Below are 20,658 nucleotides of genomic sequence, written 5' to 3'. Positions count from 1 at the left end.
TGGGTTGCACGCAGCGAAGCTGTGGAAAATCTGTGCCTTTTAACTTTTCTACTTAATCACGGTTGTAGCATTGCCTTTAGACTGTATGCTACATTAATTCTCTTCCTGCCTTCTGCCTTTCATCCCAAGTTTCACGGAAAAAAGTAAAGCATGCAGGTCTTGTAGAAGAGCCTTATCAAACAGCTGTCATCTGACAAGCCATTTGCATTTGTTTTGGCTGAAACTGAGCAACCCAAGGGCAAGATACTTTGTTGCATTCCATCATAATGAAGAAATTATACATTGTATATAGGAGGCCTAACTTTATTTTTCAGTTTGTGTATGTGTTTTAAAAGGTATTACTCAAGAAACTCATCTCTTTCTCAGTGGATACAATTTTGCCATACTCTCTGGCTAAAATGTCAAATTGTTGCTGGTTCATAAACATTCTTTCTTTTTGAATAATTTAGATTAAGTTAGATATTAAAGGGTTTAGGAGCTTTTATGTCTCAGTTCAACTCTGACTCCTAAATACATGCCTCACGTATGTATTTCATACATTTCAGTATGGCAAACGCCATCAATTACAACTGTAGTCACCCCAGTCTCATTTGCTAGATGACGCAAATCACCATCTTCCAGCCGAGATCTGTTACTTTGAAATAGTGACTAAATAGTCGCGCTTCGATCTCAGAAGCACTTTTGTAGCGAAGTCAGGCACTGCTTATAAAGTCCAGCTGTCAAACTTGGAGCCTTAATGTGTGTGCTCTTTCCTTTGTTCTGCCTTCTTTTGGTGTGTGTGGGGGGGAGGCTGTCCCCTTCTCACTGTGACATTCTCTATTCCGTGGTGTGGGAAGTGGCCCCCAGAAGACTGTGGCAGGCTTTTAAAACATGGAAATGCATCCTTGTTGCTCCTGTTTATTTTGGTTGATATAATTATTTTCCCTGTATGACAGGATATCAGACACTAAGCCAGACTGTTTTTCCCACATCATCGACCAACTATAATTGTGCAAGGCCCAGCTGCCATTGGCCAAGCTTTATGACAAGAAAAGACATCTTGAGCCCATGTGCAGTTGTGTGAGGAGACCCTTCTGATGTCGATTAACCTTTGTTATCTTCTGTAATGATGCCAAGTCTTCTTTTTCATATTTGGTCACTGTTTGCATATTAAGCTTCTGTCTTACTTCCTTGCAACTAATGAAATACAGTCCTGTAAGGGCAATATGTAGTGACCTTTTCCAACTGACCTATGTTTAGCCCAGCTAATTTTGGTGGAGAAGTGGAGAGTTCCTTGAAGAAAAAGGCCAACGAGCCAAAAGATGCCATTTATTGTCCCTGCCTAGATGTGTTTAGGAAAGGACAAAGTGAAGAGACCAGGCCGGTTCATCTCACTCTGCTCATGTTTCACACTCCAGAGGCTTGTTCTGTGTCCAGGGCAGTTGGGACTCCCATTCTTCTGTGGATATAGATCCACCCATCTTTAGCTTCTTGGGAAAGTCAATAAAAACCCATTTATCTTACAGTGTCACTATTGAGATGAACATAGACATACTAGAATGAAAAAGTATAAGACAGTAATAACAAATAATTTCTTATGTTACAAAAAGGAGCTTAAGTGAGAATAAGAGACTTCTTGACTTGCTCAGAGCACCACTGAGTACATAACAGGGGTCCCCTGCTTGGTGGCACTGGCATGGCCAGCTTATTCTGCCCACAGTAGGTGGCTTCCCATCTCCTTAGAAGACATTTAACCAATAGAACTTGTATGCTTTTCAGACATGATTTAAGGTTTATGGGGCAGAAGGAAGAAAGAAAGAATAAAAGAAGTTTCCCGAAATAACTGAGCAAAGGAGTAAGGAAAGGGAAGACTTGTAAGGAAGGTGGAGATCTGGAAAGGAGACGCTGCACAGCAGAGGTCCTGAGGTGTGGCTGGCCACGGGCTGGTCTAGGGAGAAGACCCTGGTGCACAATCAAGGGGAGTGCGGAAAGGACCAAGTCAGAGGCTGGGCTGCCCTTTGGGTCCGTGGTGTAACCTGCCGTGGCTGCCCCTTGCCTATAGCACCGTGAGTCTGTCCAGGACAACCAAGTCGGTGGCAAAGGGAACAGTGCACTGTCTTCATGAGCAAGACATTTGTGAGCTTAGTGGTCGCAGTTCAGTTTATATAGGGCTTTTTTTGTTTGTTTGTTTATTTTGTTTTTTTGAGATAGAGCCTCAAGCTGTCCCCCCGGGTAGAGTGCCGTGGCTTCACTGCTCACAGCAACCTCCAACTCCTGGGCTCAAGCAAGTCTCTTGCCTCAGCCTCCCAAGTAGCTGAGACCATAGTCACCCACCACAACGCCTGGCCATTTTTTGGTTGCAGCCATCATTGTTGTTTGGCGGGCCCGGGCTGGATTCGAAGCCGCCACCTTAGGTGTATGTGGCTGGCGCCTTAGCCACTTGAGCCACAGGGTGCCGAGCCTTTTTTTTTTTTGAGGTCTTTTAACTTTAAGAAAGATGTTAATTCAGTTCTACTGCTTATATCACTACATATGTTTCAGGAAAAGTAAAATTCATTCACTGAAAGGAAGTTGAAGATCTTTTAAAACTCTTTAAGGGAGATGATTATTTATTTGACTCTGAAGTGGGAACCCTTGTGTAAAATCTGATTCATTTAAATCAAGGGGTGTCTGCAGTGGAGCTTTTCCCAAAGTGCTTTGTGCAGAACACAAGTTATGAAATATTCTCCAAGAAAGGAGCTTTGAAGTAATGTTAGTTTTGGAATGTTGCATATTGTGTCCTAGGGAATTCTAATACAGTGAAACTTAGCAGGATCAAAGCTCTGTGACATCCATAAGTAAACACACGGCTTTAACCCTCTGCTACTCAAGCGGAATAAACCCAGACCCCTTTCTACCCGGAACACTGTTTAATGCCCCGTGACACCAGGTCTCAAGGAAGGCTACAGTACAGAATACTGAAAATGCTCTCTGAGTTCTCATCGTAGGCACCTCTCACCTTCAACAGATTTTTCTCAACGTAGGTTAATAAAGTCTTCCCAGGTTAAGGATTGGTATCAGCCCCAATAGCTTAAGCATTTATTGGAATTTTACAAAAGCTCCGCTCACCCCAATCTTTAAGATGAGGGAGCCATGCAGCTGTAAAAACCTCCCTGGGAATTTAGCACCATTTCAGAACTTCATTTATATTTTAGGACTAGTAAACAAGGGAGTATATTCAAAGTATTTCTTTACATTGAAGGAATTGCATGGCCACAGGTGAAGTTTATACCAAGAAAATCATGTACAATGAAGAGATAAGTAGTTCATTATATAATTAAACTGTTCTGCTGAATTAGAAAAAAAAAGTTTAAAATGTGAAAGAAAACTAGGTAATTCTAATTCTTGCAAGTTATGAATAAACAGGGTTAATTTGCCTTGTGAAAGAAGCTCCTGGCTTATTTAGAGATTCCCCAGTTCATTTTAAATGACTTAAGTAACCTTCTGAGTTCTTAAAGCGTGAGCACGGCAGCCCCAGAAGTGTACTGCTTCATTATGTAGAGATTCCAGACTCAATAAGCAAAAGTCCTGGGGACTGAAGATCTCGAAATTCTTACTTAGTTCAGATGCTTCTAGATCCTCTTTGTGACCTGTGGGGAATATTTAAAATTCTTGGATGTAGGGCTCTTATCTTTAAAAATGGAATTAAAATAGTGACCCTTCTCACAGGGAGGCATTGTTAAATAACTGTTTTATAGCCATGTAAAGTGCTTATTTTTAAAAAGGTACAGACCAGTGCTGAAATATGTCTGCATGCTGTTTTAAGACTTTTCTGGACAGCAGGAGTTAATTCATTAATTAATTCAGTGGTAGAAATTGCTGTTCTAGAGGTCTCACTAATGTCCATTTTCCTCCCCTATGAATAATTACCATTGTATTTCTGGTATGCTCCAGATGTACTGGTTAGGAAAATTGTTTTTGCAAACAGATTTAACTTATTGTTTCTCTGTGGATTTTAATTAGATTGCTTCTTTTGTCATGGTATAATTATTATTATATATGATGAAACTTTAATTTGAGTAGTAAGAATATACAGTATCTGTATTACAAACACTTTGCATCATAACTCCGGGGCGTGAATTTCCTCAGAGTCCTTTTTCATAGGACCTGTCCATGAGATTATTTCCTCTTTGGAAATAGTTAAATAGTGTTACTTGATGTATAAACTATATAGCCTATGGTATTCACAGAGTGATAGCAGGGGTCTACAAAAGGACTGTGTCACTAGGAACCGTAGATACATAGCAGAACCTCTCTTAGTGATAAATGAATTATATTTATTTGATTGGATTTTGTATATGCCAGTGGCCATAAAATTGAGAAGATTATCTAAGAAATTGATTTTCTGTGATTTCTTTAATAAACACACATTTACAGCCAGTTACTTTATTGTCACTGAACTAGCATCTAAGGTGGCAATTAATAGTGTTACTATCTATACAATTGACTTTTTCTATACCAACCGTGCTTCACAAAATGTTACTTGTTTACCCTTCCTATATTGGAATTTCCACATGATTAATGTAAACAAAACAGATTTTAGAAAGATACTAAAAATCAGACTGCTCATGCTCTTGAAAAGGTTTAGTTTAAGCATTTCTTTCCTGCAACCTGAGCATCTGGTATTTTCAAATTAGGCACCTTCTAAATTTGACTCATACATTATGGAAATCTGATGACACGAGGGGTGGATAGGCTTGCTTTGATTTTATGAAATATTAATCATGGCTATGATTAATGATTCAGCATTTCACATCTGGGTTATTCCTGTCATATTTGAAAATTACACTATTAAATACAGTATATAAACTTAGTGTAGGTGGGTCATACTAATTCTCTAGTGTCCCTTAAAAATTAAGTGGAAACTTAACAATATAACAGAAGCTACCAGTGATAATCCGTGATGTTGACAGTTCCTGGCATATTTTATACCCTCAAGGATTTTTTGATGTAAATTAGTACACATCTCTTCCGGGAGTTGAAGCTATAGAATCTACTTTCCAGAGTACTGTTGTCTCTAACTAACCAAGGTAGAATCTCAAGAGTGATTTTATTATGCAAAAGGAAAAGAATAAATAGAGATGGGGTACCAGTAAAATTGTTTTGTTTGACTCCTGAAAACCATACCTCACCCCTGCTATCATTCTTGATCATTACCATAAGTCATTGTGCTAAGTCCCTACTTTACATATATTTTTCTATTTTAAAAAGTATATGGTGTGGCTTAACGAGTATTATGTGATTTGATAGATTACAATCATCAGATTGTAAGCATTTTTCTTAAATAAATAGAATCTACTGTGTTTGAAATCAGACATGTACTTTTCATGAGTTTTGTCCTTTTCCGCATTTTTTCTGATTATTTTACTTGTACAATTTATAAATTAATATGGACCTAAATATAACACTAGAAGAAAATGGCATAGTGGAAGGATATTTCTTTTCTTTTCTTTTTTTTTTTTTTGAGACAGTGTCCCCCTGGGTAGAGTGCCATGGCATCACAGCTCACAGCAACCTCCAACTCCTGGGCTAAAGCGAGTCTCCTGCCTCAGCCTCCCAAGTAGCTGGGACCACAGGTGCCCGCCACAACACCAGGCTATTTTTTAGTTGCAGCCATCATTGTTGTTGAGTGGGTCCAGGCTGGATTTGAACCCGCCACCTTAGGTGTATGTGGCTGGTGCCTTAGCCACTTGAGGCACAGGTGCCGAGCTGTGGAAGGATATTTCAAGAAAAAAACAGACTTAAAGAAAAAAATGACCAAAAGTCATTGGAAAATGAAGGTTAATCAGCAGCCTACACTTGAACGTAAAACTTACATACAAGGCAGGTCACTTTTTGTTACTACAGTTGTCTTGGATATTCCATAAAAGTATATAAGCACTTACTAGCAGAGGAAGATATCTTATTACTGGTTTTGGTGGAAAGTGCATAGTTTCTTGGCTAGATTTGGTTCTGAACCAGGGCACCCAGAGGTGGCAGCAGCCTGGCTGCTGTCCGGCCTGCTGATGGGCCATGCTGGGTACGCAGTGACATGCTGTCTGCCCATGTCTGTGCACTTTATCCAGGTGGGGAGGATTCATCTAGGAAGGGGTTCTTTACTAGTTTAGAGCACATGAGAAGTACTTTCTAGAAACAGGAACATAAAATGTTCTGCATATTAGTCAATTGGAGTCACAGCCCAGTATTTTAGCCTTTAAAAATAAGTTAAAAGTACCCTAACAACACTTGATGAGGCTAGCAGTTCTTGAGAGGCAAATTGTAAAATCTCACTTTAAGCTGAATAATAGGTATATATTCTATAGATGGTGATTCATGTTAGCGCTTTCTTATTTTAGGCTGGACGTTTGGGTTTTTGTTTTACATTGTCAGATTCTACAGGTGATACATTTGCACTCGGGATGTAGCTGTAGGGCTGGTGACACTTAATATGGATACCAGGAAGGATTACATTACTTTCCTTTCGCCCTTTGCTACTGTATTGAAGTAGATGCTCCATCATGTTCAAGCTTCAGTGCGTTTCACTCAGAGGCACTGTTCAAACAGGTCCCTGAGCACTACCCATCAGGAAGTCTGGAGTGGGTGGGAGAATTTGAATTTCCAGCCAGCCTGGGGTGCTGCTGGTCTGGGGACTGCACCTTTAGAACTGCTGAGCTGGAGTGATGGACTCACTTTTGGTTTGAGGTGCTCAGGCCCACTGTTAGTCTAGCTCACCTCCAGTTTGATAACTTCGAAGTATTACTTTCCTTCTTTTTCTCTCTGCCTTTTTTTTTTCTCTTCTAAACTATCGGTCTACTTTCTTTAGTGAAAAGCAAAACAAAATAAAAAACACTCTTATGAGTCTCCCCAGCCAAAAGGAATGAACTTTTACACCTTTATTCACTGAGAAGTCCTACCCCTGAGTATAATCTCAGCTTTCTCCCCTATATGTCGCAGAAACTGAAAGTCTCAGTCTTTTTGCTTCCTGTGTTTCTTTCCCCCATCTCTCTCTTCTTTTCCATTCTTTTTCCCCACAAGGGAAATGGATTTCTGCAAAAAGGTTGCAAAATAAAGATACTACAAAAATGCAAGCACTAATAAATACAGTGACAGTAGCAAAGGGACATTTCTCTTCTTAGAATAAACTTTATTGACAACATTATGCTGTAATATGGCTAGCCAGCCCCACAAGAAGGGGAGCTTAAAATTATTAAGACTATTTGAGGTGAGGCATGGTGGCTCCTGCCTGTAATCCTAGCTCTCTGGGAAGCCAAGGCAGGTGGATCACCTGAGTTCAGGAGTTTGAGACCAGCCTGAGCAAAAAGCAAGACCCTGTCTCTACTAAAAATAGGAAAACTAGCCTGGCATTGTGGTGGACTCCTGTAATCCCAGCTATTCGAGAGGCTGAGATAAGAGGATCACTTGAGCCCAAGAGTTTGAGGTAGGTTGCTTTGAACTACAACACCATGGCACTCTACTCAGAGTGACTAAGACTCTGTCTCCAAAAAAAAATTAAAAACTGTTAGAGTTATGGATTGACATCTCTATCAGTAACAAGCTGTTCCTTCTGACGTTAGTTAATGGTGTGAAGCTATCATGATTACCAGATAAAGGGGTCATTTATGTCATATGTACCTCGTCATTTTAAAGTGTCTTTCCACTAGGTATTAGTACAGTAAGTTATGTATCAATTACAAATTAATAAAAACAGAGGTACTACGTGTTCTCAAAAGTTCCTCAGTCAAAAATATTGGAAGATTATTGCATTCTTCTGCTTGTTATAAACCCATTGCCCATAAAATATATTTTATTGTAACCCTTATTGCTGGATTATTGCTTTTTTTATAATTCCTAACGAAGGGACAGACTTTCTTCTACTTCCATTGCAATTTTAACAAGTGACATACATTCGCAGATTTTAGTAGAAGGTAAATTAACAGAAAGAAGGCAAATAATAAAAAATAAATGCAATAGAAAATGCTTTAAGATACAGACTTCATGGTGAAAGCTTACATATTACATAAATAATAGAATGTTAGATGAGTTCACCTATAACTAGCATAAATTTTACTGGGTATTATTCTAAGTTTAACTGCACATTGCCATATATGTTACCTTTTGAATATTTTTAATCCTGTGTGTAAAACTCTAAGGCAAATAGTTTATAGGGGTTTTTTTTTTTTTTGGTTTGGTTTTCTAACCAGCCTCACAGAAATAGAGTTGTAGAGTTATTTTAAAATCACTTAAGTGTGCAATGATGTATGATACAAACTTCTCATTAAAATTACTCCATCATCCTTTAGTTTGAGTGAGAAATAGTATTATTAAAACCATTTTTCAGCTTTATTTACACTGCAGCTGGATTCTCTGAGGAGGCCACATTGGAAATAAGGAGTACTCTCGGGAAAACTACTGATGATATCAGGATTTAGTATGTCCTATCTCTCTTATTTTAGCATGTACTGTATGTTTTATTTGCCTTAGGATGTATATGGAATGCTACTCAAAATGGAAAAACATCAAAATCAATTGCAAGCCAAAGATCTCCTGCCAAAAAAAACTGAAACTAGGTAAGCTCTTATGTATAAAAATTGAGCTCAAAACCGTGCTACTTACTGGTATTTGTAAAAGCATACTTGAAGTCTAAAATTTTTTTTATATTTTAGCATTAATCCTTAAAGTTAATGTTTAAAAGAATAGATGGTTTTTGTTTAGGAGGAAGCAAATATTAAGGTTCTTTTACTTTATCCCAGATTGGTGTATTATTACATGATACTGAATTACTATATTTGGATATGATGTCCTTGGAATTTGTATGTATATAGGTACATGGTTTAATTTTTTCTGTATTAAATATTTCATGGCTTCTGCTCCCACTTGGCAAAAACTGATAGATCAGATCCATCAACCAGAGCAATCAGTGTTCAGTTTTGGCCTCCTGACTCAGATCTTTCCTGTTATGTGAAAGGTACACGTCTTTTAGTGCACCTTGCTTAAGTTGTAAATGCACTCCTAGTCCTTTTACTGCAGTCCATTGACAGGTTAACTTTGCACATAACATCTCCTTTGAAATAAATTCTACAGGCAGAATTTTAATCTTCACGAAACTTGGTGGCTTTTAATTTCAAATGAATTCTATACTGAGATACTTAACTCTTCAAACAAAACATTTGTTAGAGTAGGTGTCTTTATTCTAAAGTAGATTCAGAAAATGGAATATTTCTCAAAAATAGGTTACATGGATGAAATTACTGCTGTATAATATAAAAACTTGTTTTCAAATCCAGAATTACTACTATATGTGGAATCTTTTGTGATATAACTAATTGCACGGTTAATTAAAAAGAGAATATATGTGATATTTTAACAGAGACCTGATTGGCAGCAGATGGCTGATTAAGGAGGAACTAGAAGAAATGTTAGTGGAAAAACTGTCAGATCAAGATGTGAGTAATTAATCTTTTTAATTTAAGGGGACCTGTGCCATGAGCATGCAGACAATCACTGTATTTAGGATCCTAATGGTAATGTTCCTCAGGGGCAGGTACTCCTAAAACAATCAGTCTCCCTCCCTCCTCCCTTCCCTCCCTCCTCCCCTCCCTCCTTTCTTTCCTCCTTCCTTCCCTTCCCTCCTTCCTTCCTTCCTTTCCTCCTTCCCACCTTCCTTCCTCTCATTATCAATTTTGCCATGGGAAGACCTTCTCTATGCTCATGAAGGCGACTCATCAAGTCTCCAGATCTTCCTTTTCCAAGTGCCCTCACATCCTCTGCCAGTTGTTTGAGGGGTGCATAGCAGATGTCATTTTTGGTCTCCTTCAGTAAGGCCAATAGCTAATTTTACAAGTTAATGATAAGTGTAAGAGCCATTAGAGGCTGTGTAGAAAAGGGAGGCAGCACATGGTTACCTTCATGCTACGCATTGCTTCCTGCCTTACATTGTATGCCGTCTGTAAGGTCAGTGGTTTTCATCTTGGGATGTGGAAGCCAGTTGTATTAGAATTGCTTGGAATGTTCATTATTAATTTCTGTGTCCTCTGCCTCTCCCAAGCCTGACACAGAATCTCTAGGGCAGGCATCCTCAAACCACGGCCCCCAGGCTATGTGCAGCCCGCCTAGGACATTTATCCGGCCCACCAGGTGTTTTTTGCCACTGCTGACTGTCCTGCTTAGCAGCCAATTCATCCCAGGGCCAGCAGTCCAGTCCTCCAACTGTCTGAGGGACAGTGAACTGGCCCCCTGTTTAAAAAGTTTGAGGACCCCTGCTCTAGGGAGTCACCCAGGAATCCATCTTTTTTTTTTTAAATGAGAGAGTCTCACTCAGTTGCCCTGAGGTTAAGTGCTATGGCATCATAGCTCACAGCAACCTCAAACTCTTGGACTCAAGTGATCCTCCTGCATCAGCCTCCCAAATAGCTGGGACTATAGGTACTAGCCACAACACCCAACCGTTTTTTAGAGACGGAGTCTCTTGCTCAGGTGATTGGCCTTCCAACAGGGAATCCATCTTTTTAGCCAACTTTCCAGATGACTCTCATGCCCAGGAAAGTTTGTAACCCTTGCTTTAGGTCTTCTCTCTGTTCTTATTTTGTTGAGTGTTCTAATATATCCCAACGTTATCAAAGGAAGTTTGCTGTTTTAAATATTTTGATGTTCTAAGCAGATTACTTTTGAAGATTAGAGTGTAATCTTGATACATTTTACCAAATGTTCCAGTAAGAAACATTTCTCCCATGGCAGTGGTTAACCTCATTAGTACCTTGCCACCATAGAGATTTTAATGCATGCACGTCAGTTGCTCTTTTTCTCATTTAACATATTAGGGAAATTAATGATTTGGAAAAGTTGCTATTTGCTTAAACAAGGTATCAAATATTTGGTTAGTGGTCGTTCTGGAGTGAGTGTCTAACACCCTAACTGCTAAGTCTTGCTGCACGTACATCTGTCTGAGAGGTTTGCTTCTTCCCTCAATGTGCCATTTTGTTTGCTCTGTGATCTTTGTAACTCGTGTTCTGTTGTGGGTTTTTTTTAACCCCCTACTTTGGAAATATCCCAGAGACTTTAATTTGGGCATACAACTATAAAAACAAAACAAATTGTACATGATAATCTTCTGTATTTAGGGTAGTGGGTATCATAAGGAATCCTGGTATCGAGATGCAGGAGGTAATAGTGGATATTGGCTTCTTAAGTATCCAACTTAGTTCAAACAAGGCTGCGGCCCACCTGTGGCCCCCTTTGTAGGTACAACAGTGGTCACTGAGAGTGTGTGAGGTGGTGGTCAGAGAATCGCTGAGCGCAGAGCACCTGAGCAAGTGACTGGAGGGGACACAAGGAGCTGTGTTAGCCCAGCACTGTAGGTGGCCACGTGTTCAACCCTTCCTTAGAAAATTGCCTTCCCTTTTATTATTGTATCACTGAAAGCTGTATTTGAAGCAGTTTTTAAAGTATTAATCTTACTGGTGATATTTTAAATATTTCCAACTACTCATGTCAGATCTTTACTGAGAGAGGCGTGGTCTTTACTAAGGCAGTGGCGACTAAGATGAGTATGATTTTTAGGGTTGCCAAAAAACATAAATAAGGAAAACTGGGTTTCATAATCTACATTAACTAAAGACCTCAAGTATTAGTTGTTTCCTTCTCCGTAAACACTTTAGAATGATTATTCAGGCTTCTAATTTTAAGGGGTTAATTCTAAGTTGTTTACTTTCTAATCACATGTTCAAGAACTATTAAAAAAAATGCACAGAGGAGCAAGGATAATTTATTTCAAGAGGTTGCCCTTTAAGTCAAGTATCTCTTGAATTTTTAAATAGCTTGATTGTTCGGTTTTAAAGGAAATCATAAACATTAAAGTAACACAGCTTGAACAGCCAAAGATATATTTGCCAAATGTACTATGAAATATTATTTAAGAGGTACATTTTCTCAAAATCAAACCCTTTCCATTTTACTATACATAACTTACTGGAAATTATTTGTAAAGTTCCTCTTGATGCAGTTTTAATAAAAGTGGAAATTACACTTGAAGATGATCTTAAATACTCTTTGAAAATGAATTTAAATCTCAATTTCATAATCGTAATACACAGAAATTGATTTTTCTTTGAATGATAAATCTCTTTGTTTCTTGAAAGAAAAGATTTCGCACGAAAGATACACAGGGAAAGTGATGCATCTGCATGCTGTTTTAAAAGCAGCATGAAGATGCAGAAGTGTCATCCTGTCAAAATTCATCAAGAAAAGCAACATTGGAAAGATCAAGTATGCAAAAATAGGAAAAATTTAGCAAATGCAATTACACTTGCATCTTCTAATGAATTTTTATTGTTTGCAGTATATGCACTTCATTCAGCTGCTAGAAAAGTTATTGACATTGCAGTGTGGTGCTGCTGAGGAAGAATTTGTACAGAGGTTCCGCAGAAGTGTAACTATTCAATCAAAAAAGCAGCTGATTGAACCCGTGCGGTATGACGAGCAAGGAATGGCCTTTAGCACAAGTGAAGGTAATGACATTCCATGGACAGAAATAAATTTAGGGAAGATTGAAAAACTACAATTATTTTGATTCGCTATTGCCCTCTGGTACCTATTTAGTTTTTCTATTTATCTATTTATGTGTGCTACTAACTACACATTGGATTTCCTAATTTTTAAGGTATCATTGAGAAATTTTGAAAACTGAACCTTAAATTGTCCCAAGAAAAAAATGAGAATGCATATCCATACGATCTTATTAACACTTATTTTTATACACCTATATTAGGTCTTTTTATTTTCACACTTTAAACTGGTAGAATCCCTAAAATATATGTAAGAAGGGTTTCGTCTCAAAAAATGAAAATGCTCAATGAATCTGCACGTCAGATGCAACATGTGCAGACTTCAGGTCCTCAGCTCACATTCTCCTTGGGTACGTTCAGAGACATTTGACATAGTCTGGCTTTTAAGAATTGACCTATTAAATGATACATTTGCAACTCTCAAAAAATTTAATATCGTTCTTTGGTTGTTTCTAATGACTATAGGGTTTTTAAAGAAATGTAATTTTCCTGATTCTTTCATTTCTGCCCATTATATTTCATATTATTCATATATTTGTAAAGGTCATATTATTAGATATATTCTCATTGACTACAAAAGAACACTATGTAAATTGGTTGTGTGTGTTTTTTAAGTAAAGTAAATGAGTATGAATTACTTTATTGGTTGTTAAAACTGATTTGAAGTCACTATAGTGTTTCTGAAGAGCACAGTTATCTCACAGTAAGCTTTATTATGTCTGCTGTGGTGTAGTTTACCTGTTTGATCTTTGACTTGTGAGAATTACAGAACTTCCCTAGGAAGAGTGTTGTATATTCGGGAAAAACAGATTTTAGGGTGGTTTTCCCTGTCTCAAAATACTGGTCTTTAAGATTTTCACTAATACAAATTTTATATTTTTAAAGGTAAAAGAAAGAGTGCAAAAGCAGAAGCTACTGTTTATGAACGTGGAAGTGGAAAAATAAACGTGAACGGAATTGATTACCTGCTCTACTTCCCAGTCACACAGGACAGGTTCGGGTTTTGGTCTTGGCTTTGATTTTTATTTCTAAATGAAATACACTTGATAATACATCACGATCAATTAAGATGGCTTGTAATTTCCTATTTCTATTTGTCAGGACGATTATTTCTCTTTACCAGCGTAACATATAAAACTAGCTAGATGGAAGCTATTGCTATTTTTTTATGTAATCTGTAGATTTTTTTTTAAATCTCTTGGAATTCTTCATTAATTGACTCTTCCTCCTCTTTCATCAGATCCTACTGGAATTTGAGTGTTCTTAAATATACCTGACATTCTAAAACGCTGACTATGTCAAAGTGTAAGAAAAGTAGATTCCCACGTTCTGGTGTAGAAGTGGCTACGCAGAAAGCGAAACCACTACCACAAAATCTAACCTTAGCTTTCATGACTCAAGCTACTAAGGAATGGAGAGTATGAGTGGATTTCTTGTGGTTTGTGTTTTCCTGACCCTAAATGTTAGCAAAGGTCTCCGTTATCATTTTGGGTTTTTCTATTCAGAGAAACTTGATTGTGTCTATACTGAGCAAGCAGAGAGACCAGGCATTTGTGGGTTAAAATAAGAGCTCATCACGCTTTGCTTCAGTGCTAAATACAGCAGCTTTATTTTTTAAATTTTGTATCCCATGGAGAAATAGACATTAATCATAAATAGATACCACGGATCTTCTAATCCTCTAAATACACTCATCTTAAATCTCTCTGTGAGTCTCTAAATAAAGGCCTCTTCTCGAAACAGTTACATTTTTTCCAACAGTTACTATATGATGAGGTCCTCCTTTCTTAATCCTTCTGTTTCTTGAACGTGTTATGATATTTAAGGTTAAAAGAGCTCAAACTGTTCTGATCCCGACGCTTAACATAAGGCAAAGAGGCCCCTTCTAATACAGTATAAGCTCTGGCCATGGTAATTACATTAGGAAATGTATGTAATTTTTTGTGCGTGTGTACCTGTATCAAGAAGTAGCCCACTCTTAACTCTGTTTAAGATGAATTAAACTAATTCTGCTATTATTCTCTCAGGGAAAGAAATAGAGGAAACTCTTATTTTACTTAGGAAAAGCTAGAGGGAGACCCTTACCACAAGGGATGAGATATCTGACACAGAGTTTAACAGAGATAGATATTAAGGCAAAATCAAGGTGCTTGACAAAGGTGATAGTGAACATCATACCTGTTACAAAAATGGGTGCTCAACAAATACTTGTTCAGCTGAGGGAAAGAAGGCGAAGGCCAGGCTGCCTCCTGTGCCTTCTCTGGCACCTGCCTGGGTCCGAGGGCACTCACTGACCCTGAGAGAGTAGGCCAACTGAGGTCGTCAGGGTAACACCTGGCCCCAGGCAGGGAGCAGGACCCTGCAGCTTAGAGAACTAAATAGGAATTTGTGTTTGGGGGAGAGGATGTTGAATGTAGTTTTAGTGACCTTAAAAACTATTTTAAGTTGACCCAATTGTATATTCACAGCCATATACTTTCTTCAGTGAATCCAAACAGCATTTAGTAATTGGGAAGATCTATTAATTTTGTATCTGATCATTGAATCCAGAGACGTTAGATTTGGTTAATGGAGTTTTCCAACCTTAAGACTTCTTTACAAGGTTATTTTTAAGCCTGGCAAAGTTCTTGTGAAATAAAGGGGATTAACAAATAGTAAGGTTGAGTATGTTGCTTTGCTATACTCTATATATGTTTATTGCTATACCCAAGAAAAAGAGAAATAAACCTTATAGCTCTCAGCCAAATGTTCCAAATGTCAGAAACATCAGTGTTTCTAGGTCTTGGTTTAATGGATTGAGAAGTATGAAAACTATAGCATTGGCATGCAGAATATGGTTTTTATAAATATTCAGAGTGTCAGCTCTTTATAAAACCATGTACCTTTACAGTAAATGTAACCATGCTTTCTTGTGTTATGCTTTAGAGTACAGCTGATGTTCCCTTTTCACTTCCTTGACCGACTTGGAAAACACGACGTGACCTGCACAGTCTCTGGGGGCGGGAGGTCAGCGCAGGCTGGAGCGATCCGCTTGGCAGTGGCCAAAGCCCTGTGCAGCTTTGTCACTGAGGATGAGGTGGAGTGGATGAGACAAGGTATGAGCAGCTGGGAGGTGTGTGGCCGGACACTAGCTGCATAGTAACTGACCTGAAGTTAGAGAATGCTCAGTCAAATATGTCACATTGGCAGTGTTCTGGCTGCATCTTTCACACTGCAGAACCATAACAGAATTTTTTAGGTTTGATTTCTACAAAGTGAACTAGCATTAGAAAAAGGAAAGCAGGGCACTTGCAGTGATGAATATTTGGGTCCTGCTAAAATGTTCAGTGTCGGGTCAGGCGAAGTTTCCTTTAGCCTTTTGTCCGGCTTAACAAAGCTCTTAGCCCAGTGGTTCTCAACTTTCCTAATGCCGCTACTTTAGCCATGAAAATAATTTTATGGTTGGGGGTCATCACAACATGAGGAACTGTATTAAAGGGTCACAGCATTAGGAAGGTTGAGAACCACTATTTAGGCCAATTATGTTTAAGAGATCAATTGGTGGGTTTTGTTTTATCATAGAAATTTGTAGTAATTGTTTGTCTAATGATAATTAGATATTTCTTTCCAAAATTATTGGAGATTTTCATTTTTTCCATTGTGGTATTAGTTTGAGTTTTCTTTTACCTCACTCTATAACCTTTTCACCTGGGTGTGTATACAGCAGTCCCTGCATGGAATGGAAAAGAGCATGCAGTCGATTCTTAAATTAGGGCATTGCTTTAACATTTATAATAAATCAGGCAGGCTGGAGATGAAGATTGTCTTTGTGCTACTTATGAAAGGAAGAAAGCACTGTGTGTGCTGTAACCCAGCTAGGTGGCCCTGGACACATCACTTAGCACCTCTGCTGGAAAGCTCTCTGGCCAAGTAAGATGCTCTGTGTGCTCCCTGCCCCCCAGTGTGAGCCACTGAGGTTCAGAATAAGCAGTACCTATGGTTTACACTACTACTGTCTTTAGCCTTTTAAAAATCCATTTGATTTGCCATACCTAGTCATTAAAATAATTTTCTAGGACCTTACCAAACAATTCTGCTGGTTTCAGCTACTGTACACATAGGAAAGGAAAAAAGCACTGTTACTTATAACTTAAACTAGGATTTAGGCAAGTCTTGTCTGTATTTTGTCCAAAATACTGTTGTTTCCTTCCATGCAGGCCCGTTAGGTTAGTGCAAGAGCTTATGAGTATATGACCGAAGGTTTCCTTTGCTGTGTGGCCTTTAAATGACCCCCAATAAAATACTCAAGCCTTATATACAGTAAAGAGAAGGGTTACATTAGAGTAAAAAGATAAGGACAAACTATGGTCTACTTATGTATTTATAAAAGCAATGTAAGAGCTTTCTCAGCAGCAGTGTTCTTGGAGTGTATGGTCTGTACTAACCTGCTGTGGCTCCAGCCTCTGGGGGGTGCTCTCCTGTGGACTGTATGCTAAGCTTAACTCAGCACTGCCTAGAAACATAGTTGCTTCTGAACATTAGGAGAGTGGAAATTGCAGCTTTCAACTCACCTTATTCTGGATCAGTGTTTTTTATTTTTTATCTGCGGCACACTTAAACCTTAAACCTATAGTTAAACTTCCAGAGTACACTTAAATTATGTTGATTTTTTTTAAAGTAAAAAAAAAAGAACATACTTACTGTGCATTGAACTTTCTTTGAAAATAATTTAATTAATGACCTTTGACAATTTTTAAAGTTTCACAGCATGCCTAAGATCTTTTCACGGTGTGAGAGGTACACCAGTTGAAAATCACTGTTCTAGAAAAAACTGCTCATGCTTAGAATACAACTCTAAAACCTGGTTTTTAGATTCTGAAGCAAAATATCAAGGAATGTTATTGTTATACAAATTAGAATAACGAAAGTTCCTTTTCTCAGGTATGTCTGACAAGCACGTTTGTGTGTGTGCCTACGCAGGTACACTTAACACAGTGTTTGTGTGCCGCCTCTTCCTGCATCCTCTAGGAAGTTTTCATCTTCTCGTCTCCATTAAAACTCTCATCTCTGCACTAATAAGGATGCAGAGTGAGTTTTCTTACCACTGAATTGTGACTACCCACACTAGAACAGCTTGCTCTTAAGCTGAACAAGTTTAAAAACCAAAAAGGGGTCATACTCCTACAGGGTAAGGAAAACAGATTCAATGGTTGTCACTGGTACTTGTCTCAGAAGTTGGAAAAATACCCTAAGAGAGTGGAAGTAAACTGCTGTCCCGAGATTTACACCAGGCTGGCAAATTATAATACATCTGGTTGCTTTCTTCCAGTTTTTTTCTCTGACAGCAGCACCTATGATAAATGCATGAGCTTTCCCTGCTTTTCTGCTTGGCAACATGCGTTGTCCATCATTCCTAACGGCTTCTCTTTCCCTGCCCCAGCTGGACTGCTGACTCCCGACCCCCGAGTCAGAGAACGGAAGAAGCCAGGCCAGGAGGGAGCCCGCAGAAAGTTTACCTGGAAGAAGCGCTGAGGGTGTTTTCACAGGAAGAGGGGAGAGCTGTCTGTGTGCCTGGCCTGTGACAGACACGCAGTGAAAAAGTGGCTGACCACTGTGAGGGGAGCAGCGTCAGATATCGTTTGGGGTTATGAGAAGATTCAATTTTAAATGCTGCTTTGTAAAAGTGACCTTTTAAAAATGAAAAAAGAAAACTGTACACATGGAAACAGAGTGTGGAATGATGGACACTGAAAACTCAGAGAGGTGAGGGTGGGGATGGTGGCAGGTGGATGCCACGAAGGTCCCAACTTCACCACCTGCCCTGCGTCCATGTAACAAAATTGTACTTAATAGTCCATGAATAAATATCCATTGTAAAAATGTGGGAAAAAATTCGGACTTTTTCTTTGTAAGGGAATAAGCTCCTGGGCTAAATCTGGAAAAATGTACTTTATGTTTTCTAGTTACACAGTGAAAGTTTATACTTGTATCTCACTGTGTTGTACCTGCTTGCAGACACCAAGGCACAACTTATAAGCCAAAAAAAATTTTTAACTTTATTTTGCTGTTTTACTTTTTATTTTTATTTATTTTTTGTTTTGTTTTTCTTTTGAGATAGAGTCTCACTTTGTTGAGCTTGGTGTCATAGCTCACAGCAACCTCAAACTCTTGGGCTAAAGCAGTCCTCTTGCCTCAGCCCTCCCAAGGCTTTGGGACTACAAGTGTCTGCCGCAACACCCGGCTAGTTTTAGAGACAGGGTCTTGCTCTTGCTCAGGCTGGTCTCCAACTCCTAAGCTCAGGCAATCCATCTGCTTCAGCCTCCAGAGTGCTAGGATTATAGGCAAGAGCCATTGTGCCCAGCCCTGCTGCTTTATTTTTTAAACCTTTTCAGAAGATACTTTAGATAGTTTTAGGAGCATAATTCATAGAACTTTGGCATATTAGAGATAAGAGGAACATTCAGCAAATTATAGTTGAGTTATCTCCTTTTGCAGATGAGAAAACTCAGCTCCAAAGACTAAGCAAGCAACCTGAACCAGAATCCTGCTAATTTAATGCTCCAGCTAGGCTAGAACTCATTTCTCTTGATTCTATTGTTTCCCCACATGTTTTTCAGACTAAGAAGTGAGAGTGCTTGTTCAGAAGAACCACATGCAGTGTGTGTCTGTGTCAGAGGCTCAGCCGAGTGGGAGGGAGCTGAGCTGCTAGAGCTGGGAGTGGCTGGTACAGACAGATGCTGCTGGGCTGTGACCACTCATTGCCTTAGTGTGGGCACGCTCACACAGGAGATAGTGACCCAAGCCCCTGTTTAGACCCATTTTTTAATTTTTTATTTTATTTTATATATTTAAGGTGTATAACAAGATTTTTTTTGCCTTCTGTTGCCCCAGACTAGAGTGCCATGGCATCAGCCTAGCTCTCAGCAACCCCAAACTCCTGGGCTCAAGTGATCTTCTGACTCAGCCTCCCGCATAGCTGGGACTTCAGGCACCCACCACAATACCCAGCTAATTTTTCTATGTGTAGTAGAGCTGGGGTCTTGCCCTTGCTCAGGCTGGTCAACAGGATATTTTGATACACAGAGTGTGGAGTGATTACCATGGTCAAATAAATTAACATATTTGTCATGTCACCGTTACCATGCACACGCCTATGTGCGTAGAAAGAGCACCTAAATGTTCTCTCAGCAAGCTTCCAGTGTACAATACAATTAATATAGTTCACAGGCTACTCCTCAGATCTCTAGGCTTACTCATCCTACATAAGTGCAACTTATGCTGTGACCAGCATCTCACTTCCCCTAGTCCCACCCCCTCCCCAGTAACCACCATTCTATTCGCTACGTCTGCGAGTTTGATGTTTTAAAACACCACAGCTCATGGAGATCATGTGTTACTTGTCTTTCTGTGCCTGGCTTATTTCACTTAGTGTCGTGTTCTCCAAGTTCACCCACGTCTAGGCAAAGGGCAGGGTTGCCTTTTTCAGGGCTGTATGGCATTCCATTTTGTACATGTGCCACAGTTTATTTAGTCAATTTAGATTTTATTTTGAATCAGCACAGATGTGGAGAAAGGTGTCTTTAAGCTGCCGCTTCCCTAGAGGGTCTCAGCTGAGGTACCTGAGGAAGGACTTGGCCAAGGGGAACAGATAGGGAGGCCTCTGGTAAGGCACCTGCCAGGAGTACAGAGACAGTTTGGAAGACATGGGCTGCAGGTGGCAGGCTGAGTCCCTGAGTGCAGCCCAGCCTGGACTCTCTGCACCAGTCAGGTGTGGGAAGGGCAGTTTGGCCCCAGGGAGGCCCACCAGGCACAATCTCTGTCACTGACAAACACCTGAAAGGTCACACATAGCTGTTTGGTCAGTTGTCCTCAGTCTTAGGTGTTAAATTGAGTTTGCTGCAGGCTAACTCCTAAAGTCCCTTATGTGAAGAAACATGGGCATTTTAATTTTAGTGCAATTTTGCAGTATGTTTTTGAGGTGGGGAAAGGGCAGTTGGTGACAAGGGTACACTAAAATCCATTTCAGTGCAATTGTTTGAAGTAAAAATACTGCTTCAAGAATTAGACCCTCAATGCTCAATTTTCCTTTATGCAGAAATTGTATACCACTAATTTCAAAATG

The 20,658-nt window shown here is 39.2% G+C and overlaps 1 protein-coding gene across 1 annotated transcript in view; it reads left to right on the top strand.

Moving 5' to 3' along the window:
- The window catches only part of MRPS9 (mitochondrial ribosomal protein S9), a 59,563-nt gene extending 41,147 nt beyond the window's left edge, over positions 1–18,416 (top strand). The window contains exons 6-11 of the mRNA XM_003794319.3: positions 8,479–8,564; positions 9,365–9,440; positions 12,332–12,500; positions 13,443–13,551; positions 15,483–15,652; positions 17,977–18,416. Of these exons, the coding sequence (XP_003794367.1) occupies positions 8,479–8,564; positions 9,365–9,440; positions 12,332–12,500; positions 13,443–13,551; positions 15,483–15,652; positions 17,977–18,068 (702 nt within the window). The 3' untranslated portion in view covers positions 18,069–18,416. The remainder of the gene's footprint in view (positions 1–8,478; positions 8,565–9,364; positions 9,441–12,331; positions 12,501–13,442; positions 13,552–15,482; positions 15,653–17,976) is intronic.
- Positions 18,417–20,658: the final 2,242 nt, after the last annotated feature.

Source organism: Otolemur garnettii, unplaced genomic scaffold, assembly GCF_000181295.1.
Source record: "Otolemur garnettii isolate 467f Iridium unplaced genomic scaffold, OtoGar3 scaffold00079, whole genome shotgun sequence".
NCBI classification, from domain to species: domain Eukaryota; kingdom Metazoa; phylum Chordata; class Mammalia; order Primates; family Galagidae; genus Otolemur; species Otolemur garnettii.
This window is presented reverse-complemented; position numbering and strand designations above follow the sequence as displayed.